The sequence below is a fragment of the Narcine bancroftii genome, chromosome 5, assembly GCF_036971445.1.
Source record: "Narcine bancroftii isolate sNarBan1 chromosome 5, sNarBan1.hap1, whole genome shotgun sequence".
In the NCBI taxonomy this organism is placed as follows: Eukaryota; Metazoa; Chordata; class Chondrichthyes; order Torpediniformes; family Narcinidae; genus Narcine; species Narcine bancroftii.
In genome coordinates this window covers 113430271-113445822 of record NC_091473.1, presented here as the reverse complement: position 1 = coordinate 113445822, position 15552 = coordinate 113430271, and the positions used below count along the sequence as shown (strand labels likewise).

Genomic DNA, 15552 nt, shown 5'->3' with positions numbered 1-15552 from the left:
ATTTTGTGTTAAAAGTTGCTCTTTACCAAAACAAGGAGGGTCATAGCTTCAGTTGTGTAACTAAACAGAAAACATTTAGTTTGAGGAATACTGCATTTTGTTGAGCACTAACATCCTACAGAAAGTCTTATTTCCTCAAGATGTTGCACCTTGTTTTATAACATCCAATATAATCGAAAGCAGAATGACATAAAACTGAAAACATGGATTTGTACCTTCATAAAATTACTGTACTAATAACTAATGTACGTAAAATTATCTTTATAATTCTGGCTGAAAGATAATTTCTCAATAATATGGCATGTTTGTAGGGGAACATCTACCAATAAGTTACCATGTCACTCTGGGCTTCAGATGCATTGAAAGTTTGGAGAAGTGAATTATGTAAATCACTCTTGTATATAGTAATAAATCATAAAGGGTTTCTTAGAATGATCTGTGCTCATTATGGTATTTTTTCTTCAAATAGAATTTCACATCTGATTCCATAAAAACTACCTTTTCTGTGAGTGGAGAAGAATCTACCTTTCTCAGCAGCTTGATCCACTTCAAATCATGAGTGAAGGGCAGCAACTTTCAAGCCGTAAATCCAGATTTATTTATTTTTAAACCACTTGTTGGAATAATTACTGTATATGATCATAGATGAATGGTACTTTGGTTTCATGTAGCAGGATTTTTGTCTGTTGGTCTTCTACTTGGAGTGTTAATTGTGAGATCAAATTATTTCTTAATTGGTGAACTGGTTAAATGTACAATACCATGCATTGGGAATTATTTTTAGAAGTGCGTTATTTTGTAAAATTTGCAAAATGGTAAACTATTTTGGCATTAAAATTTAAAAATTCAAAACCAGTTTAGATTAGATATAATTGAATGGGGTTGAAAATTTTTTTTCTATCTTATAAAATTGTTTGACACTGGACTGATCAATTGTTCTTCCATTAAAGCATTTTTTCACTAATTGCAAATCTGTTGAAGTTACAAAAGTTGATTATACTCTCGTAGCTTCCTTTTTTTTTGCTTCCCCTTGTAATGTACAGAATGGGAACATTAATGTATTTAATATTGTTCCTCAAACTTTCAACATTTAAACATTTCTGATATTAATCACAAATTTTAATGGAAACTCGATCTACCAAGTAGCCAGTTAATGCACGTAAAAATTTAGAACATTGAGTGGTCATTTGCACATTAAAAATAAATGTGTAAGGTTATTGCAGAATAATGAACAGGCCCTGGGCACAACAAATCTGAAAAAGGAGAACCCCAACCTTATCAATGGAAATACTTTTTTCTCCCTAGAGTATGAAGCAACTATTAATGGATAGGCAACACTTGTGTAATCGATTATGAAATCTTTAAATTCAAAAATTAATATTTGCTGATATTATTAAATACTGCTATCAAATTCACAATTAAGGTTATTATTTTCATCTGCTGCTGACATGAATTTTTTGGAAAATGGGAACTAGTCTGTTTGTTTTCAATCAATTTGGCAGCAAAAATGTAACATTTTAAGGGTATTTTTGTAGTTGGAAAACAAAAATCTACTTTGAATCATAATGGTACCAAATGTAAACAAAATTATATTTTCTAGAAGTAAATCCTAGTACCTTGGTCAACTATAGAGAAGCGTTGTTTTTATTGGTGGGCATTTGAAGCCCATTTCAGACATGGAAATTTATTTTTGTATTGATGAATGAAAAATCCTTATTGTAGCTGTTTGATACATTTGCCTCTGCAAATAATCTAGTTGTATTGGTAGGAATTTAGTAATACAGTGTATAAATTTTTTTAAGGGATCTGAAAAAAATTGAATTTGCTTTGCGCACTTATGACTTTAACTGTTTTTCACAATCTAACCTGTGCCCATCCACAAAAGATGTGATGGAAATCTAGTCCAAAAGTGCTGGCATTAAATAGCAATATTAAACCAGTTTGGTTTAGAAATCGAGCTAGCTTGGAAACTTTATTAATGGTTGTAAATTTTGCGGAAAGTGCTTTTATTTACTTATCACCAACTTGTCTGCAAAATACTGAATATTGACAAATGCCTCAAGCCTTGTAAAAGTACAACTTGAATGCTATAGTCTTAAAGTCTGTAAAATGGAACTAATCCGTTCCAATTAATAGGACAAAATTATTTCTGAAGTGACCTCTAATTACTCAGCAATTATAAAACTTTGGTTTTGAGAACTGTGGTAATTGGGGGACCTCCCTGAAAGGAATGTATTCTGCAATAGAAACTGCTGTGTTAATGAGTCTACTGTAAAGGCATGGTTAAATTTAGAATCCAATCTATTTTAAATATAACAATTGTATCATGTACATTAAGATCATTTAGATAATTTGGAACTCTGCTTTACTTGTGTTGTATTAACTAATGCAAGCTTGATAAACTTCAGATATAATCTTTAAAGCTTTTAATAGCTACTAGAGACACTTAATAGATCATTTGCACTTGTAATAAAGTCCTTACATTGTCACAACTTCTTAAGAATCATTTTTCAATGGGAAGAAAATGTTTATTGTAGATCTATTTTATTTATGAAGGGTTTGATAAATGTCTTAAAATTAAAAATATAATAAATTATAATTTAAAGAACACAGTGGAAAGTTTATTTGAGAAAGAACAAACCTGCTTTCAGTTCCTGAAAGTGCTGGAAACATTAATTGACCCTTCTAAGTTTGGATTTGAAACGTTAACTATTTCTGTCTGTAGATGGTGTCTAACTTGAATCCTTTCTAGTTTTATTTCTGATTTCCTCCATGTGCAATTTCCTTTTCATTTCCTCTAATTGCTTTACATTGGACTTGAACAAATAGCATAAACTCTAGACCAGATCAAATACAAAATATACCTATTGCAGTAGAGTTTTAGGCAATCAATGCAGGAGTTCCTCTGCAGCTGCTTTCTTTATAAGTGGGGTATGTTCATTATTTCAGCCTATAGCAGCTTGCAACCTTGTACAAGGACTGCCTAAAGAAATCTCTTGGTGCCTGCCACATTGACCACCGCCAGTGGGCTGATATCGCCTCAAACCGTGCATCTTGGCACCTCTCAGTTTGGCGGGCAGCAACCTCCTTTGAAGAAGACCGCAGAGCCCACCTCACTGACAAAAGGCAAAGGAGGAAAAACCCAACACCCAACCCCAACCAACCAATTTTCCCCTGCAGCCGCTGCAACCGTGTCTGCCTGTCCCGCATCGGACTTGTCAGCCACAAACGAGCCTGCAGCTGACGTGCACTTTTACCCCCTCCATAAATCTTCGTCCGCGAAGCCAAGCCAAAGAAAAGAAAAAAAAAGCAGCTTGCAACATGATTTAGAAAAAGTATAAGCTGAAATGATGAGTAAAACTGGTACAAGTGTCTAGCAATGAACATTTCTGCTAATCTAACCATCAGTGCTGGACATCACAAAGCCCATCTTTGACATCTGAGGAATTACTATTGATTAGCTTGTATTAAATTGTGGCTGGTTATTCTGAATCCACCATTTCTACCCTACTACCCACCATTTGGGTATGATTGATTTCCCTTGCTAAATTCAGCTCTGACTTTTAAAACCACCTACTCAAACCACATCCTGTGCCTCACCTAATGCCTTAAATGTAGGAGGTTACCAAGGCACATTAGGGAATATGAAGGTAGCAGTGGAAATAACCATTCATACCTGGTTTAAAATTCAGTCCAATGATTTGAGAAAACTTATGCCACTGAGGTTAAACAATAAATACTGTTCTTGCCTCTGATACCCAAATTGTTTTAAAACAAAGGAAATTTGGCCATACAGTCAACTGGATGATTTAAGGTTTGAATCATGTCCCTTCTGGAGAAAAAAACATTATTTAATTACATTGTTTTCCAATACAGCATAAAGGTGAATTAAAAGTGGAACGATTACAATATTGACCATCTTTTAGGGTTAAATTTGTCCTTCAAGGAAAAAACAGTGTTTTGTAAATTTCTAAAAACTTGCCAAAGTTTGTTCCAGACCTCAGTGTTTTCCCCAAACTAATTCAATCTTAGCCTGGTGAGCTTTAGAAGATTTTGAAAATGAACTTTTACAAATCTGTAATGGTATAGATTTACCACTCAGGTAAAGTTTGTTACGGCAGTCAGGGAGCCAGGAATCCACACTGTGGCTATGTTCACTACTTTTCCACATCAGAATATAAGCCATTATAAATCCAGTCATGAAAGCATCAAATCCTGCACGATGAGTTCCTCCCTCACATTTTTCCATTTTGTTCTTTTCCACCTCTGTTTCAGCTACTGGGCATATTTGATTCCTGGGTTTGTTCTCCTTTTTGCTTTCCTGCATTTCAGAGAGATAATCTTCAGTTTCCTTCTCACCACAGGGCCCATCTGAAGCTTGTTCATTGTTTAAAGGTTTTGCCTGAGCTTGTCCAGTGTCCATCTCTGGCTGTTCATTGCTACTGCCACACAGTAACTTGTGTGGTGGGCCATCATGAGGAATCCCATTATCTAAAGATTCAGATTCTACAGCATTGTTACCCAAATCTGTTGTTTGATGTTTCTGTCGTCTTCGGGCCTTTCTCCTCTTTCTTTTTACATCTTTGATCTGTTCGTCTTCCTCAATGATGAGGTCGATATTGTGCGAATGTGTGCAGTTCATTCCATTTGGACACCAGCCATACGCCTTTTAAAAGACAATTATGTAATGAGAACAAACAAGTCAGCTACTGGCTCTTCATGTTTCACCAAGTGTGACATAACCTCAGTGCCACTTTGTACTAATCAAATATTTCATTGATTATCCTACACTCCAGAGCACAAAGGCAGAGAATTCAAAAAATGAACAAAACTCTGTCCTGCAATGCAAATGCCTTGAATCTGATAATTGGGTTCTAAACATCCTCTCAAGTGGCATAAGATTTTGAGCTTCAAAGAGATTTCATTCTAACTGCTGAAAAATAGTGACCCAGTCTACTTAAATTATCTTCAGACAACTACTTCCACTCCCAAATATTAGGAACCAATCTGGTGAACCTTCATTCTACCCCTTCCATTACAAATAAATCTTTCATCAGAATCCAATATATTCTCACCAAGGCCCTCTACCAATTAGAAAGAAATCTGGTCTTCAAATCAACCTCTAATAAAGGCAAGCATTATATGTCCATTACTATTTCTGTAACTGCAATATTAATGTAATAATTTGTGTACAAGTCCCTCTCTGCACCCATACATTTCACCCTCACCATTTTTTCTCCACATATTCTGCCATATACTCTCTCATTCATAACACCTACTTAATCATTTTTATGACTGGTCCTTTTGTCCATGGCACTAATATAGGTTGTGAACAATTGGAGACCCAGCATCCATCTCTGCAGCACTCACTTATCCTAATCCAAAAATGGCTTACTTTCTGCATTTCTATTTTATCCTCAATCTACATTCTAATTCCAACTCAAATCTCTACAGGTTAACGCCACTTGCCTTCTGTGGGGTAGTATTGGGTTTAGGATCAGTAGGTCTCACCTGATAATCTTCTGTGGTATGCTACAAAAGTCAGTTTTTTTTTGTGGCATACATAATCCCCCAAATTTCATCACATCCATTGGGAAGATGAATACAAAATGCCTAGTTAGTTGATGGACTAATATTTTTGGAGTTGTTGTTGAGAAACAGTAAATAATTTGTCTGGACTTCCAAGTCCTCTCATGAGGGGGAACGTTATGGAAATTGGCTCATTATACACACATTACAATTTTGTATAAATCATACTCACAGAAAACTTTTCACATATTCTGACTTTTCTCTGTTCAGCTGCATCTTTGTTAGCCTCTGGAAGGTTGCAATATCGATAGTCAATATAATCTGCAAATCCCTGTTGATAATTACAGAACTCGATGGAGAGAGAGCAGTTATTAGCATCAGTTAATCTGGTATTCTCTCTTCTGCTGCAAAGAGAAACAAATATTAAGACTTCAGGCATTAGTGAACATAGGGTAAGTGTTTACAGACCACTAGAGGTCAATAAAGTGCTTATGGAAACACCAAGCCTCCTATTAGTGGCAGTAAGGTCATATTCCACCTTGCTGAATCTTTTTAAAAATTAGAAGTCTTTATCTTTAGAAATTAATCCACAAAAAATACTCTGTAGGATAGACACAGTCTGGAGCAATAACTTTGTCTTCATTCTGGATGGAAAAGGTCAGTGGCATTTAAAGAGCAACTTACTTTCCAACTGTCCTGATCAAAATTATGTTAATAGTCTTGTTTCAATTTATTATTTCACATGCTGAAAATCGAGGGCTGATGCAATTAGCAATAATTTTTTTAAAATTTGAACCCCAGCTTTTCCATGTTGATGATTCCACTCACCCAGGTTTTAAAATATGATCTCCATTTTATTCTCTTACCACTTTTTGTAGGCATACTCCAAGTAGGAAGACATAAAGCGAGTTTCAAATTCTGAGGCATATTTCGTATCGTAAACACCAGCTGGAAACATCTCAGATAGGTCAGCTGTAAAGGTCATAAGTTGATCTGGGAGGTGAGCATAAAAACACTGGTACAGGAATGCCACATCAATTAGTCCATTATGAAGAATTAAAGGCTTCTTTGACTGAATAATTTCGAGAAACAGGGCTCTAATATTCTGGCCATGACACTCGTTATGCTGTGGAGAAATATTACAAAAAGATGATCAGTTTAAGTTAATGGAATTAATTACCTTTCAAGTTTCTACCCAGTCTTTAAAATGAAGGGACACCTCTAGCACCCTGGCACAGTTTTATTCTATAAGCCTTTAGCACTCACAAATAGCCATTTAGTCTTAAACATGTTATTTTGAGGCTGGAACGGTGGTATAGTATTGGAGTCAAACAAAAAGCAGTTTTTTGAAAATAACTATGGTTTGGCAGCATAATGATTGATCACAATTCACATTTATAGTGGGAAATGATCTTACAAAAGCCTCATATGTGACAATGGGATTACATAACTGTTTTATACAATGGATTGGAGTTAATCTTCAGAAGTTCTGCCAGACCCAGGCTACCCACATTTCAATTGAGCCGGTGTATTTAGATGAGGATTGTACTTGCATACACCTACAATTCAACCTTTCCGACATGCTTCAGTGAAAGCCCTACCAAAAGGATAGGTCCTCTAGCAAACCACCTCTTCTGCATCACAGTGAATTATGAAGGTTCATGGTAAAAGATCATGAAACACTTCCCCATCGCTGGAGCTACCTCTTAGCAAATACTGATGATAAAATTCACCACTGCTCTGTGCGTCAGCATAGCTTTTGATTGATCGAAACGGTATTGAAGAACTATTACCATGGACTTGGCACAAAGCTTACGATTCAAGCAGCAGAGATTTCCATCCGAGTTGCTTTTGATGCTGGGGTCACCTGCAGTATGCAATTTAAGGCATTGAAAAAAGTAACGTGCTCACTCTGAACAATCCTGCACTGTGAGGATAAAAGAACCAACATCAGTTTCCTCAGCCAGTTGGTTCTGTTGTCATTTGCACCCGACACCAGATGTTATTCTGAAGTGTCATGGGAAGGGCTCAGCTGGACAGAGGACAAGACACAAAGATGTGGCCAAAGCCTCCCCAAAAAAATCCAACATCCCTACCAGCTCCAGGGAATTTCTAGCCCACAGTGAAGAAGAGATGAAATACAGCAGTCCATCTCATCAACTACAGACCCTATCAAACTGCTCCAATTGTTGAAAAAGTCTGGTAATCCCACAGAGCCACTCAGAGGTCCCTCTCCATCGTAAGAGACGAAGAGGTCTATCTACTGAACATCAAATGCACAATACATTGATTTCAAAGAAATCTGGGATGTCAACATTCTTCCCATCATTATTCGCATCAGTGACTGAAGCAACATGGAGATAGAAAGATAGCAGAAACTAAAAATCTGAAGGAATTAAATGCAGATAGAGAACAGAGTTGAACAAAGTTTGTCGTTACCTTGTCATTCCCTTTATGGTATGGAATCCCTTTAGCATACTGTTTATTGAAATCAAAGCCATGCTGGACCAGGAACTGAACAGACTGTGGCTCAATTATATATTCGTCCGTGCACAGCAGCGTGAGGTTGTACACCTGGCTCAAGTATGTATGACCTGGCTGTAATATATGGCAATTAATAAAACAATATGCAGGAAAACAACCATAATCATATTAAAATCATTCGGTAGTGTAAATATTTTTGTTTTAAAATAGGCTGTAAAATAATTGGAAAAAAACTATTTCAAAATCCCAACACCTTGGGGAAATGCAACATGACAATGGGATTGATTAAGTCACAATATTGATAGCCAGTGAAATAGCCCCAACTGCAGAACCCCCCTGACAGTTCAAAGCAGCAGATTGCAGCTCTGGTCACTTATACCATGGATGGAAAACGAGAGGTTGAGAACCACTGATGTATGGTCATTACTGGACATCTCACTTTTCTGAACTCTGCATCCTTAATCAGATGCTCTTGCAATTCTTCTCTCCAGTACAAAATTTCTTTGTGTAGAACAAATTTTTACATTACAGAACCACAATCCACTGCCAAGCAGGACTTTTTTTCCCCAAGGACTTTGGGGAAAGAATCTTCAAATCCTTTAACATTAAGGTCAAATGAAGAAAAATTAAACAGTGATTCCCTCCATTTATATGGAAAACTAGGAGGCCCTCTTTGTTCAGGTAGTTTTCTTTCGCACTTTCTATATTCTACTCCCTTCTCCTCTTCAACTCCAATAAGCCACTTATCAATTCCCAGTGTGTAAAATAGAACACTGACTTCACTAGATCTTTGCACACATTGGGGTCATAGAAAACACCCAATCAATGCCATTTCTTCCATGAGACAGAAAGTAGTGTGGATACTTTGAAAATACAATCAAAGTAACATCTAGAAAAACCAAACATTAACAAGTGTGATTTTAAGATGCAGTAAAAATAGACACACCTTAATTCAGGATGTTTCTACAGAACACAAAGCTATAAAGTACAAGGCTCTTACTTTATTTGGTTGTTCCTTGAAACTTGCTACCCCAAGTGACAGAATGGAACGAGTTCTTGCAGCCTGGCATATTGCTTTGTATCGATCTTCAACTGACCTGTATCCAAGTGAACACGAGTCATTCAATCAACCATTAGAGGTAGATATTTTGTACTCTACAACAGACTGAAGGAGAAAGCCAAGAGAAACATTTTCCTCTCCCTTTAGCTCTTACTTCGATAAGTACAAGATTTGATTTTATCCTGCTGGATGTTTGGAGGAGGGTGAGGGAGCATTGGGAAAGAGAGTAAATTATTTGGCTTGACATCAGTAATAGTATTTTAATATGAAGGACTTGTGGTGATTAACAATCATTCAGGGAAAGTTCTGAAGAAAGTAGTGTGTGTGAAAAACTCAACAAATTCCTTGGATTAGTTAGCCTCCATCTTTGAGTAATCTGTTATACAGCAAAGAATTAGGAGTGGCTAAACCCCTTTCCCTGCAAAATAAAACTTTCGCTTTCTAGCAAAATAGAGGTGGAAACAATTTTAGGTACAATCATCATAACATACAAACACGCCTCTCTCTGAACAGTGAGAGGTGAAACAGGATTGATTCTGTTCACACTGTAGTTAAGTGAAAAAACCCCACAAATGCTGGAGAAACTCAGGTCAAACAGTGCCTTTATATTAGCAGAGGTGGAGATACATCACCAACGTTTCAGGCAGGAGCCCTATATCAAGGTGATCCAGCCCGAAACGTTGGCAATGTATCTTCACCTCTGCTAATATAAAGGCACTGTTGGACCTCCTGAGTTTCTCCAGCATTTGTGGGTCTTTTTCTCTGAACTGTGAAGAGATCAGCAATTTTAATAATAACAAAAGTCTCTACTTACTGTGCAAGTAAAGCTTTGCGTTCTCCAAGTCCACTAAGTTCCTGTGCGGAAAGCAAACAAATATTGTAACGATTACTTACTGTAATGATAAATCAAAATCTCTTTACAAAACAAGAATACTCACAGTATCAAGTGCGATGAAACTCGCTGTCCTAACTGCAAGTAGTATAGATGGCCAGATCTCTTTAAAATTGTCAACGTGAACATCAACAACAGGCACTTTCATTAAGGACATCTTTATAAGCTACAAAAAAAAATACTAGTTCACTTTTGCTCATGAAATGAAACCTTAAAAAATAGTGAAGAGTTAACTTTTTGCACTTTTAGAATTTCTTACAAGGAAATTTGTACGTTTTAGCACTACAAGACATTCAACAAAATGTAGCCATTTTATTCCACACAAATTAATGAATATTGTCAGTTCAAATATCAATGTAAACTGCTTCAACTTCGCGGCTTGTCACCAATTCAGCCCTCGGATTTGTATTACAGACATACCTGACATTTCAGAATTCAGAACTAGTGAAAAAAACAAGTCTCCCTTTTCCCAAATAACCATGGAGTGTACAGCGATCATGGTTCTTCGCACGAAGAGAATCAGTCCGCTCTTCCCCTTAACTATAAACTCAAAAGTAACTTACCCAGGATTTTCCTTATTTGCAGCAACCCAGTTATGTCAAGTAGTAATTTAGGTGTATATTGTGACAGAGTAGAAAGATATGTTTTGGGGAGATAAATTGGGAAAGGTTTGTTAGAGTAGGTTACATACAAACACTAAAACAGATCTTATTTGAAATACTGGAACACTGACCAATGCTAGACATATCAGGGCCTCACAGCCTTTGCAAGAGCATTGAAGAGTGCTCAAGAGATTTCACTAATGGAATGTTGTTTACAAAAGGCAACATATGAAAGATCTTGCACACACACAAATCACTTGTCCAGTGTTACAGCCAGCAGCTGGGACTGGAACAGGACAAGCTCGCAAGCTTGTAGAATGCTCCATTTTGGAAGACAGCCTGGTCAAAGTCCTTGTGGTTCATGCAAGAGGAGAGGACTGGCTGTCTAATGTTTCGCTTGGAATAAGAGAAACAAGAAGTCACTCTGTGGTGACCTGAAAGAAAGAGGTTATCATTTGGAGAACCCCGAAGGGGCAAGTTTCGTCAGCAAGACGCTGAAGTGGCTGATGGAAGTACATGTCTGGAATAACAAATCTCTCTTTGAAAACCGACAAGAACCTTCATGAGCAGTAATCATTTACCTTTCAAGCACCAAAGCCTGGTGAACTTTATAAATGTTAAAAACTGTGCACAGTATAAGAGTTGCCTGCAACCAGTGAATTTGGAGGAATGAGAAGTGAGATTGGACTGAACTAAAGAACTTCTCTGAACTTACACACATTACATTCACTTGCGCTTAGAATTAGAAGGGGGTTAAGAAAGTCAATAGTGATAAGTTAAAGTTTGATTCTGTTTTCATGTTTAAAAATAATTAAAAGCAACTTTTGTTTAAGTAACCATTTGTTTTGGTGAAGATCTTTTGCTGCTGGGTTTATGGGACCTCTGGGCTCGTAACAATATGTACATTGTAAAATATATGTGACAACAAATAAACTCATTAAATCTGTTCTTTTCCAGGTAAATTTCCAATAAATCTCCCGAAGAAAGACGGGCATCAATATGTAACTATGCGTTTTCAAAACAACTGCAGGAAGTACAAACGCAGACAACTGTTACTCAAACAACCAGGGGCTCTCCCTCTCGTCCATCCTCCAACTCTTTCTTCGGGATAACTATTTCAGGACGAACTCTTCGCTCTGCAACACAAACGGCATTTACCCGCCGAGAGCCACTGAGGATAAAAGAAGGATCTACCTTCGGCCTAACTTGGCTCCTGGTCCGTCCAATGTGCTCAGGTCTTTCTCTCCGCAAGTCGCGCCCCGATGAAGCACGGGGCTGGCCCACGTTTGGCCGCGGCAAGGGGGAGGGAGGGTTGCGTTAGCACAAACCTCACCGTAACATTAACCGACAGGAATGAGGGAGAGAGAGAGAGAGAAAAAGCCGATGACCATTTCTTCTTTACTTTTGCTTGAAAAATCATTGAGCCCAACCCTTTTAGGTTAAAATAAACGCGGACCCAGTGCGAATGGGGTCCTTCTTTCCCGTTAGTCGCCTGTGAATCCGCTCTGTTGAACTGTGTGTAGGGTCCAGCGGCGCCTGATTACACATTTGGAGGGTTCTCTCCGGCCTCGGCTGGAAAGTAAGTTGTACTCGTTCCATTAATTTTACCTGTTAAATTCTAATTTAAACGTAAGCATGTATCTAGTTTCAGGCACCCTGTGTCGTTCAATACTTGAATTTACAGAAGCCCCCCCCCCAATCCTCCCTCCCTCCCCGGTGCTGGAGTCTTGAGCGGACCAATGGCTTGAGTTGACGTTGGGGCTGTGAACCTCAGCTGTTGTTTTTAAGCCCACATCACGGTGGCTTGCTGAAGCAAGACCCGGGGAAACGCGGGACGGGCCGGCTCGCGCGGTGGGCGCATGTGCGCGCCCCCCCCCCCCCTGCGGACGCCCCGCTCGCGCTGCCTGGGCAGCCGTCAGACGGGCCGGCCTCCTTTGCACCCCGCCTCTCTCTTTCCGGTTCCGGTTTGCCCGGCCGCGGCCATGGGGACGGCCCGGGCTCCGAGCGTCGAGTTTCCGAGGCGCTGCTTCAGGTTCGGCTGACCGAGGTTTTAAATGGGGGGAAGGGCGATTGATCCACGATGTCGGATTCAAAAGAAGCGAAGGGCGTGAAGCGCAAAAGGACCGCGAGCTTGTTTAAAGTGGAATGGCTTAACAAAATCGTGGAAACGGCCACCCCGAGGGCTCACGAGGCCATGAAGGTGCAGCTGCGAGAAATCTTCCTGTACGATGCGGATACGGGGGTGATCTGCTTGTATTGTCGTGAAGGGAAAGTGGCTGGAGAATTTGCCAGTGGGAAGAAGTGGGGTGACATTTGGAAACTGGACTTTTTGAAGCGTCACTTGGCCAGTAAATCGCATTTGCACGGGGTTCAAAGGCTCAGGCAACGAAACCTGTCGTCGCCCGTGACTGGGGGGTCGCGCATGTTCGGGGCAGAGGAGCAAGGCCGAATACAAGCAACCCCAGAGGAGATCAAAGTCCTTATCGACAGCGTGTTGTTAGCAGTTAAAATGAATAACTCTTTGCATTCAGTTCAACACATTAATGAGCATATGGAAAAGTATGTTCAACTCCCAGGCAGCTGGCGAAGCAAAAATTATGCGTTGGAATTTCTGGAGGCAATCAACTGTCTTGTTCAGAAAGACATGTTTGAAGAAATAGCGTCAGCAGATTTCCACACGTTGACAGTTGATGAAACCACAGACATACCTGTCAACAAATGCCTCATTCTGTACTTCAAATTCAGATCTAAGGATTGTACTGTGTATAAAACGTTTTTTGGCGGAATAGTACCACTGCAGGCGGGTGATGCTGCTTCCATTGTTTCGGCGATCAAGCAGTTTTATGAAGAGAAGAAACTTGACCTCCATAAAATGGTGATGGTCACTTCTGATGGAGCTTCAGTGATGTTGGGCAGAGTTGATGGTGTCGCAGCGAGACTGAAACAGGACATTCCACACTTAGTTCAGCAACACTGTGTAGCACACCTCGAAGATCTGGGGATTGGCGATGCATGGAAAGAATTCAAGTTGATAAGAGATGTTGAAACTTTGATGAGAATAATCTATACAGTGTTTTCTCGATCTACAGTTAAAAAATGCAAATTTAAAGAAATTGCAGAGGCCTCTGAAAATGAAGCTATTGCTTTCCGACCACTTAATGAAGTCAGATGGTTATCTCGACACTTTGCATTGCAGGCAATAATAAAAAATTACGAGGCACTCGTCACATACTTTGAAGAAGATCAGTTAAATGACCCCGTGGCTGCATACTGTCACAAAAAATTGATAAACATCACCTACAAAGTAGCTTTGCAGGTTTTGAGTGATGTTTTTGAAGAACTGGCTGCACTGTGCAAGATTCTGCAAAAGAGTGGCCTGACCCCGATTGATTCGCTTCATTTTGCACGAGGCAAAATTAACAAAATAAGAAAGCAGTATCTGGGAGACCCTGTTTCATGGAGTGACAAAGTTAAAGTTTTGCTCAGCCAACAACCTGAAGAAGACATCGCAGTCGATACAAGTTCGCTGTTGACTTTTATAAATCGTCTTTGTGTTCATTTAGAAGAAAGGTTTCCTGAAGATGAGGTACAAGAATGGTCAGCTTTTGATTTCTCTGCAATTGCAGATTGTGACTTCACATTTGGCGATAAACAAGTTAATGCCTTATGTGTAAAATATCAGGATTTTCTAGATGAAAGTACAGTAATAGTTAGACAGTTTAATGATTTCAAATTTTTCATGCAAGAAAAAATTAAATCCAAACTGATTTCAAACTTTGCTCAAATGGTGGCATTTGTACTTCAAAATGAACAGTTTTGTGAACTTGCAAAGTTGATGGACATTGGGGGAACCTTTCTTGTGTCTAGTGAGGACTGTGAGCGAGGTTTTAACCTAATGAATCAACTCAAAAACACCCATTTAGGTGAATGCCATTTGGATATGCTAATGAGAATCAAAAGCTATCAATTGGATGGAAGTTCTATTAACTTAGATAGAGTTTACAAAGAATGGGTAAGTACCAAAGACAGGAGAGAGAAAAAATAACCTGTGTCATTCTGTGCAGTTTTTTGTCAAATACTTTGTAAACCTACATAAACTGTGCTAGGTGTGAAGATTTTCACATTAAGCATCTGGATAGTTTGTCAATTAGCTTTGTAATTGAATGAATTTTGATTTAACCATTTCCAGCAATCTGTGAATTTATAGGTGTTATTAATTTATTTCGACATTGCATCACATCAAAATGAAAAATGCCCGACAATGTTTTATTTAATGGAACCACAAACTGAACAAAGTAGTTGTAAGTATAAAATAAAATCTTAACTAGATACATAACTTTGTAGAATGCAATCATACATTATATTATATTAAAACATACCAATACAGTTCTTTTAGCCATGAGAGATAGGCTGTGCCAAAATTATCTTGAAACAATTTCATTTATATTTGCACAAGCATTCAGTGCACACATACTTTAGTCATAGGAAAAAAATGTGCACACTCTGACTACTAAAAATTAGAGGAAACATTGATTGCGGTAGTGTTATGGACCCTGGACAACTTTATTTTCGGACCAGGGACAGGACTGAATGTGCAGTTGGAGACAGGCGAGCACATGCTGTGGGAAGCACTGAAGCAGCATGCTGAGAAAGCGAACAGCTGCTTGGAGCTCGAGAGCCAGGTGCTGGGAGAATTGACAGCTGTCAGGAGCACGAGAGCCCCACGCTGAAGCCAATGGGCTCATGGAGAACATGCTCGCAGTTGTCAACCCCTATCTGCCAATCAGGAGAGCTGAAGAGCCCAGCGCGGTGAGTTTGAACTGTCAGAAAGGCAGCAGTTAGTTAGGCGGTGGCTAGACAGACTGTTGGTCTGCGTGTTGGTGTCCGGCAGCTTCAGCAGGCAAGAGGCTGAGTTCCTTTCTTCATGGGTGCCAGGACTGCCATGAGGAACTGTCTGTCAGTGTGCTCACCCAGCAGTTTCAGTT

The 15552-nt window shown here is 38.9% G+C and overlaps 3 protein-coding genes across 12 annotated transcripts in view; 2 read left to right on the top strand and 1 right to left on the bottom strand.

Moving 5' to 3' along the window:
• Positions 1-2492, top strand: part of tesk2 (testis associated actin remodelling kinase 2) — a 76678-nt gene extending 74186 nt beyond the window's left edge. For all 5 annotated transcript variants that reach the window (XM_069938802.1, XM_069938799.1, XM_069938798.1 and 2 more), the window contains one exon: positions 470-2492. The gene's annotated coding sequence lies outside the window, so the exon portion shown is untranslated. The remainder of the gene's footprint in view (positions 1-469) is intronic.
• Positions 1010-12281, bottom strand: toe1 (target of EGR1, exonuclease). Of its 3 annotated transcripts, none has more exons than XM_069938804.1 (8): positions 12176-12281; positions 10012-10131; positions 9888-9928; positions 9014-9110; positions 7969-8127; positions 6396-6655; positions 5762-5933; positions 1010-4666 (listed from the first exon to the last, which is right to left on the bottom strand). In XM_069938804.1, exons 2-8 carry the CDS (start codon positions 10120-10122, stop codon positions 4001-4003), a joined length of 1506 nt encoding a protein of 501 aa, XP_069794905.1. In that variant the 5' UTR covers positions 10123-10131; positions 12176-12281; the 3' UTR covers positions 1010-4000. The 3 variants fall into 3 exon arrangements, with proteins under 3 accessions (XP_069794905.1, XP_069794904.1, XP_069794906.1); XM_069938803.1 differs by lacking the exon at positions 12176-12281 and adding an exon at positions 11762-12153; XM_069938805.1 differs by lacking the exon at positions 12176-12281 and adding an exon at positions 11633-11730.
• A 255-nt stretch (positions 12282-12536) lies between these two features.
• Positions 12537-15552, top strand: part of LOC138763880 (uncharacterized) — a 41437-nt gene continuing 38421 nt past the window's right edge. For all 4 annotated transcript variants that reach the window (XR_011357873.1, XM_069938796.1, XM_069938797.1 and 1 more), the window contains exon 1: positions 12537-14579. Coding sequence is in view for 3 of the 4 variants with exons in the window: in XM_069938796.1 (XP_069794897.1) it covers positions 12648-14579 (1932 nt within the window). In the remaining variant the exon portion in view is untranslated. The remainder of the gene's footprint in view (positions 14580-15552) is intronic.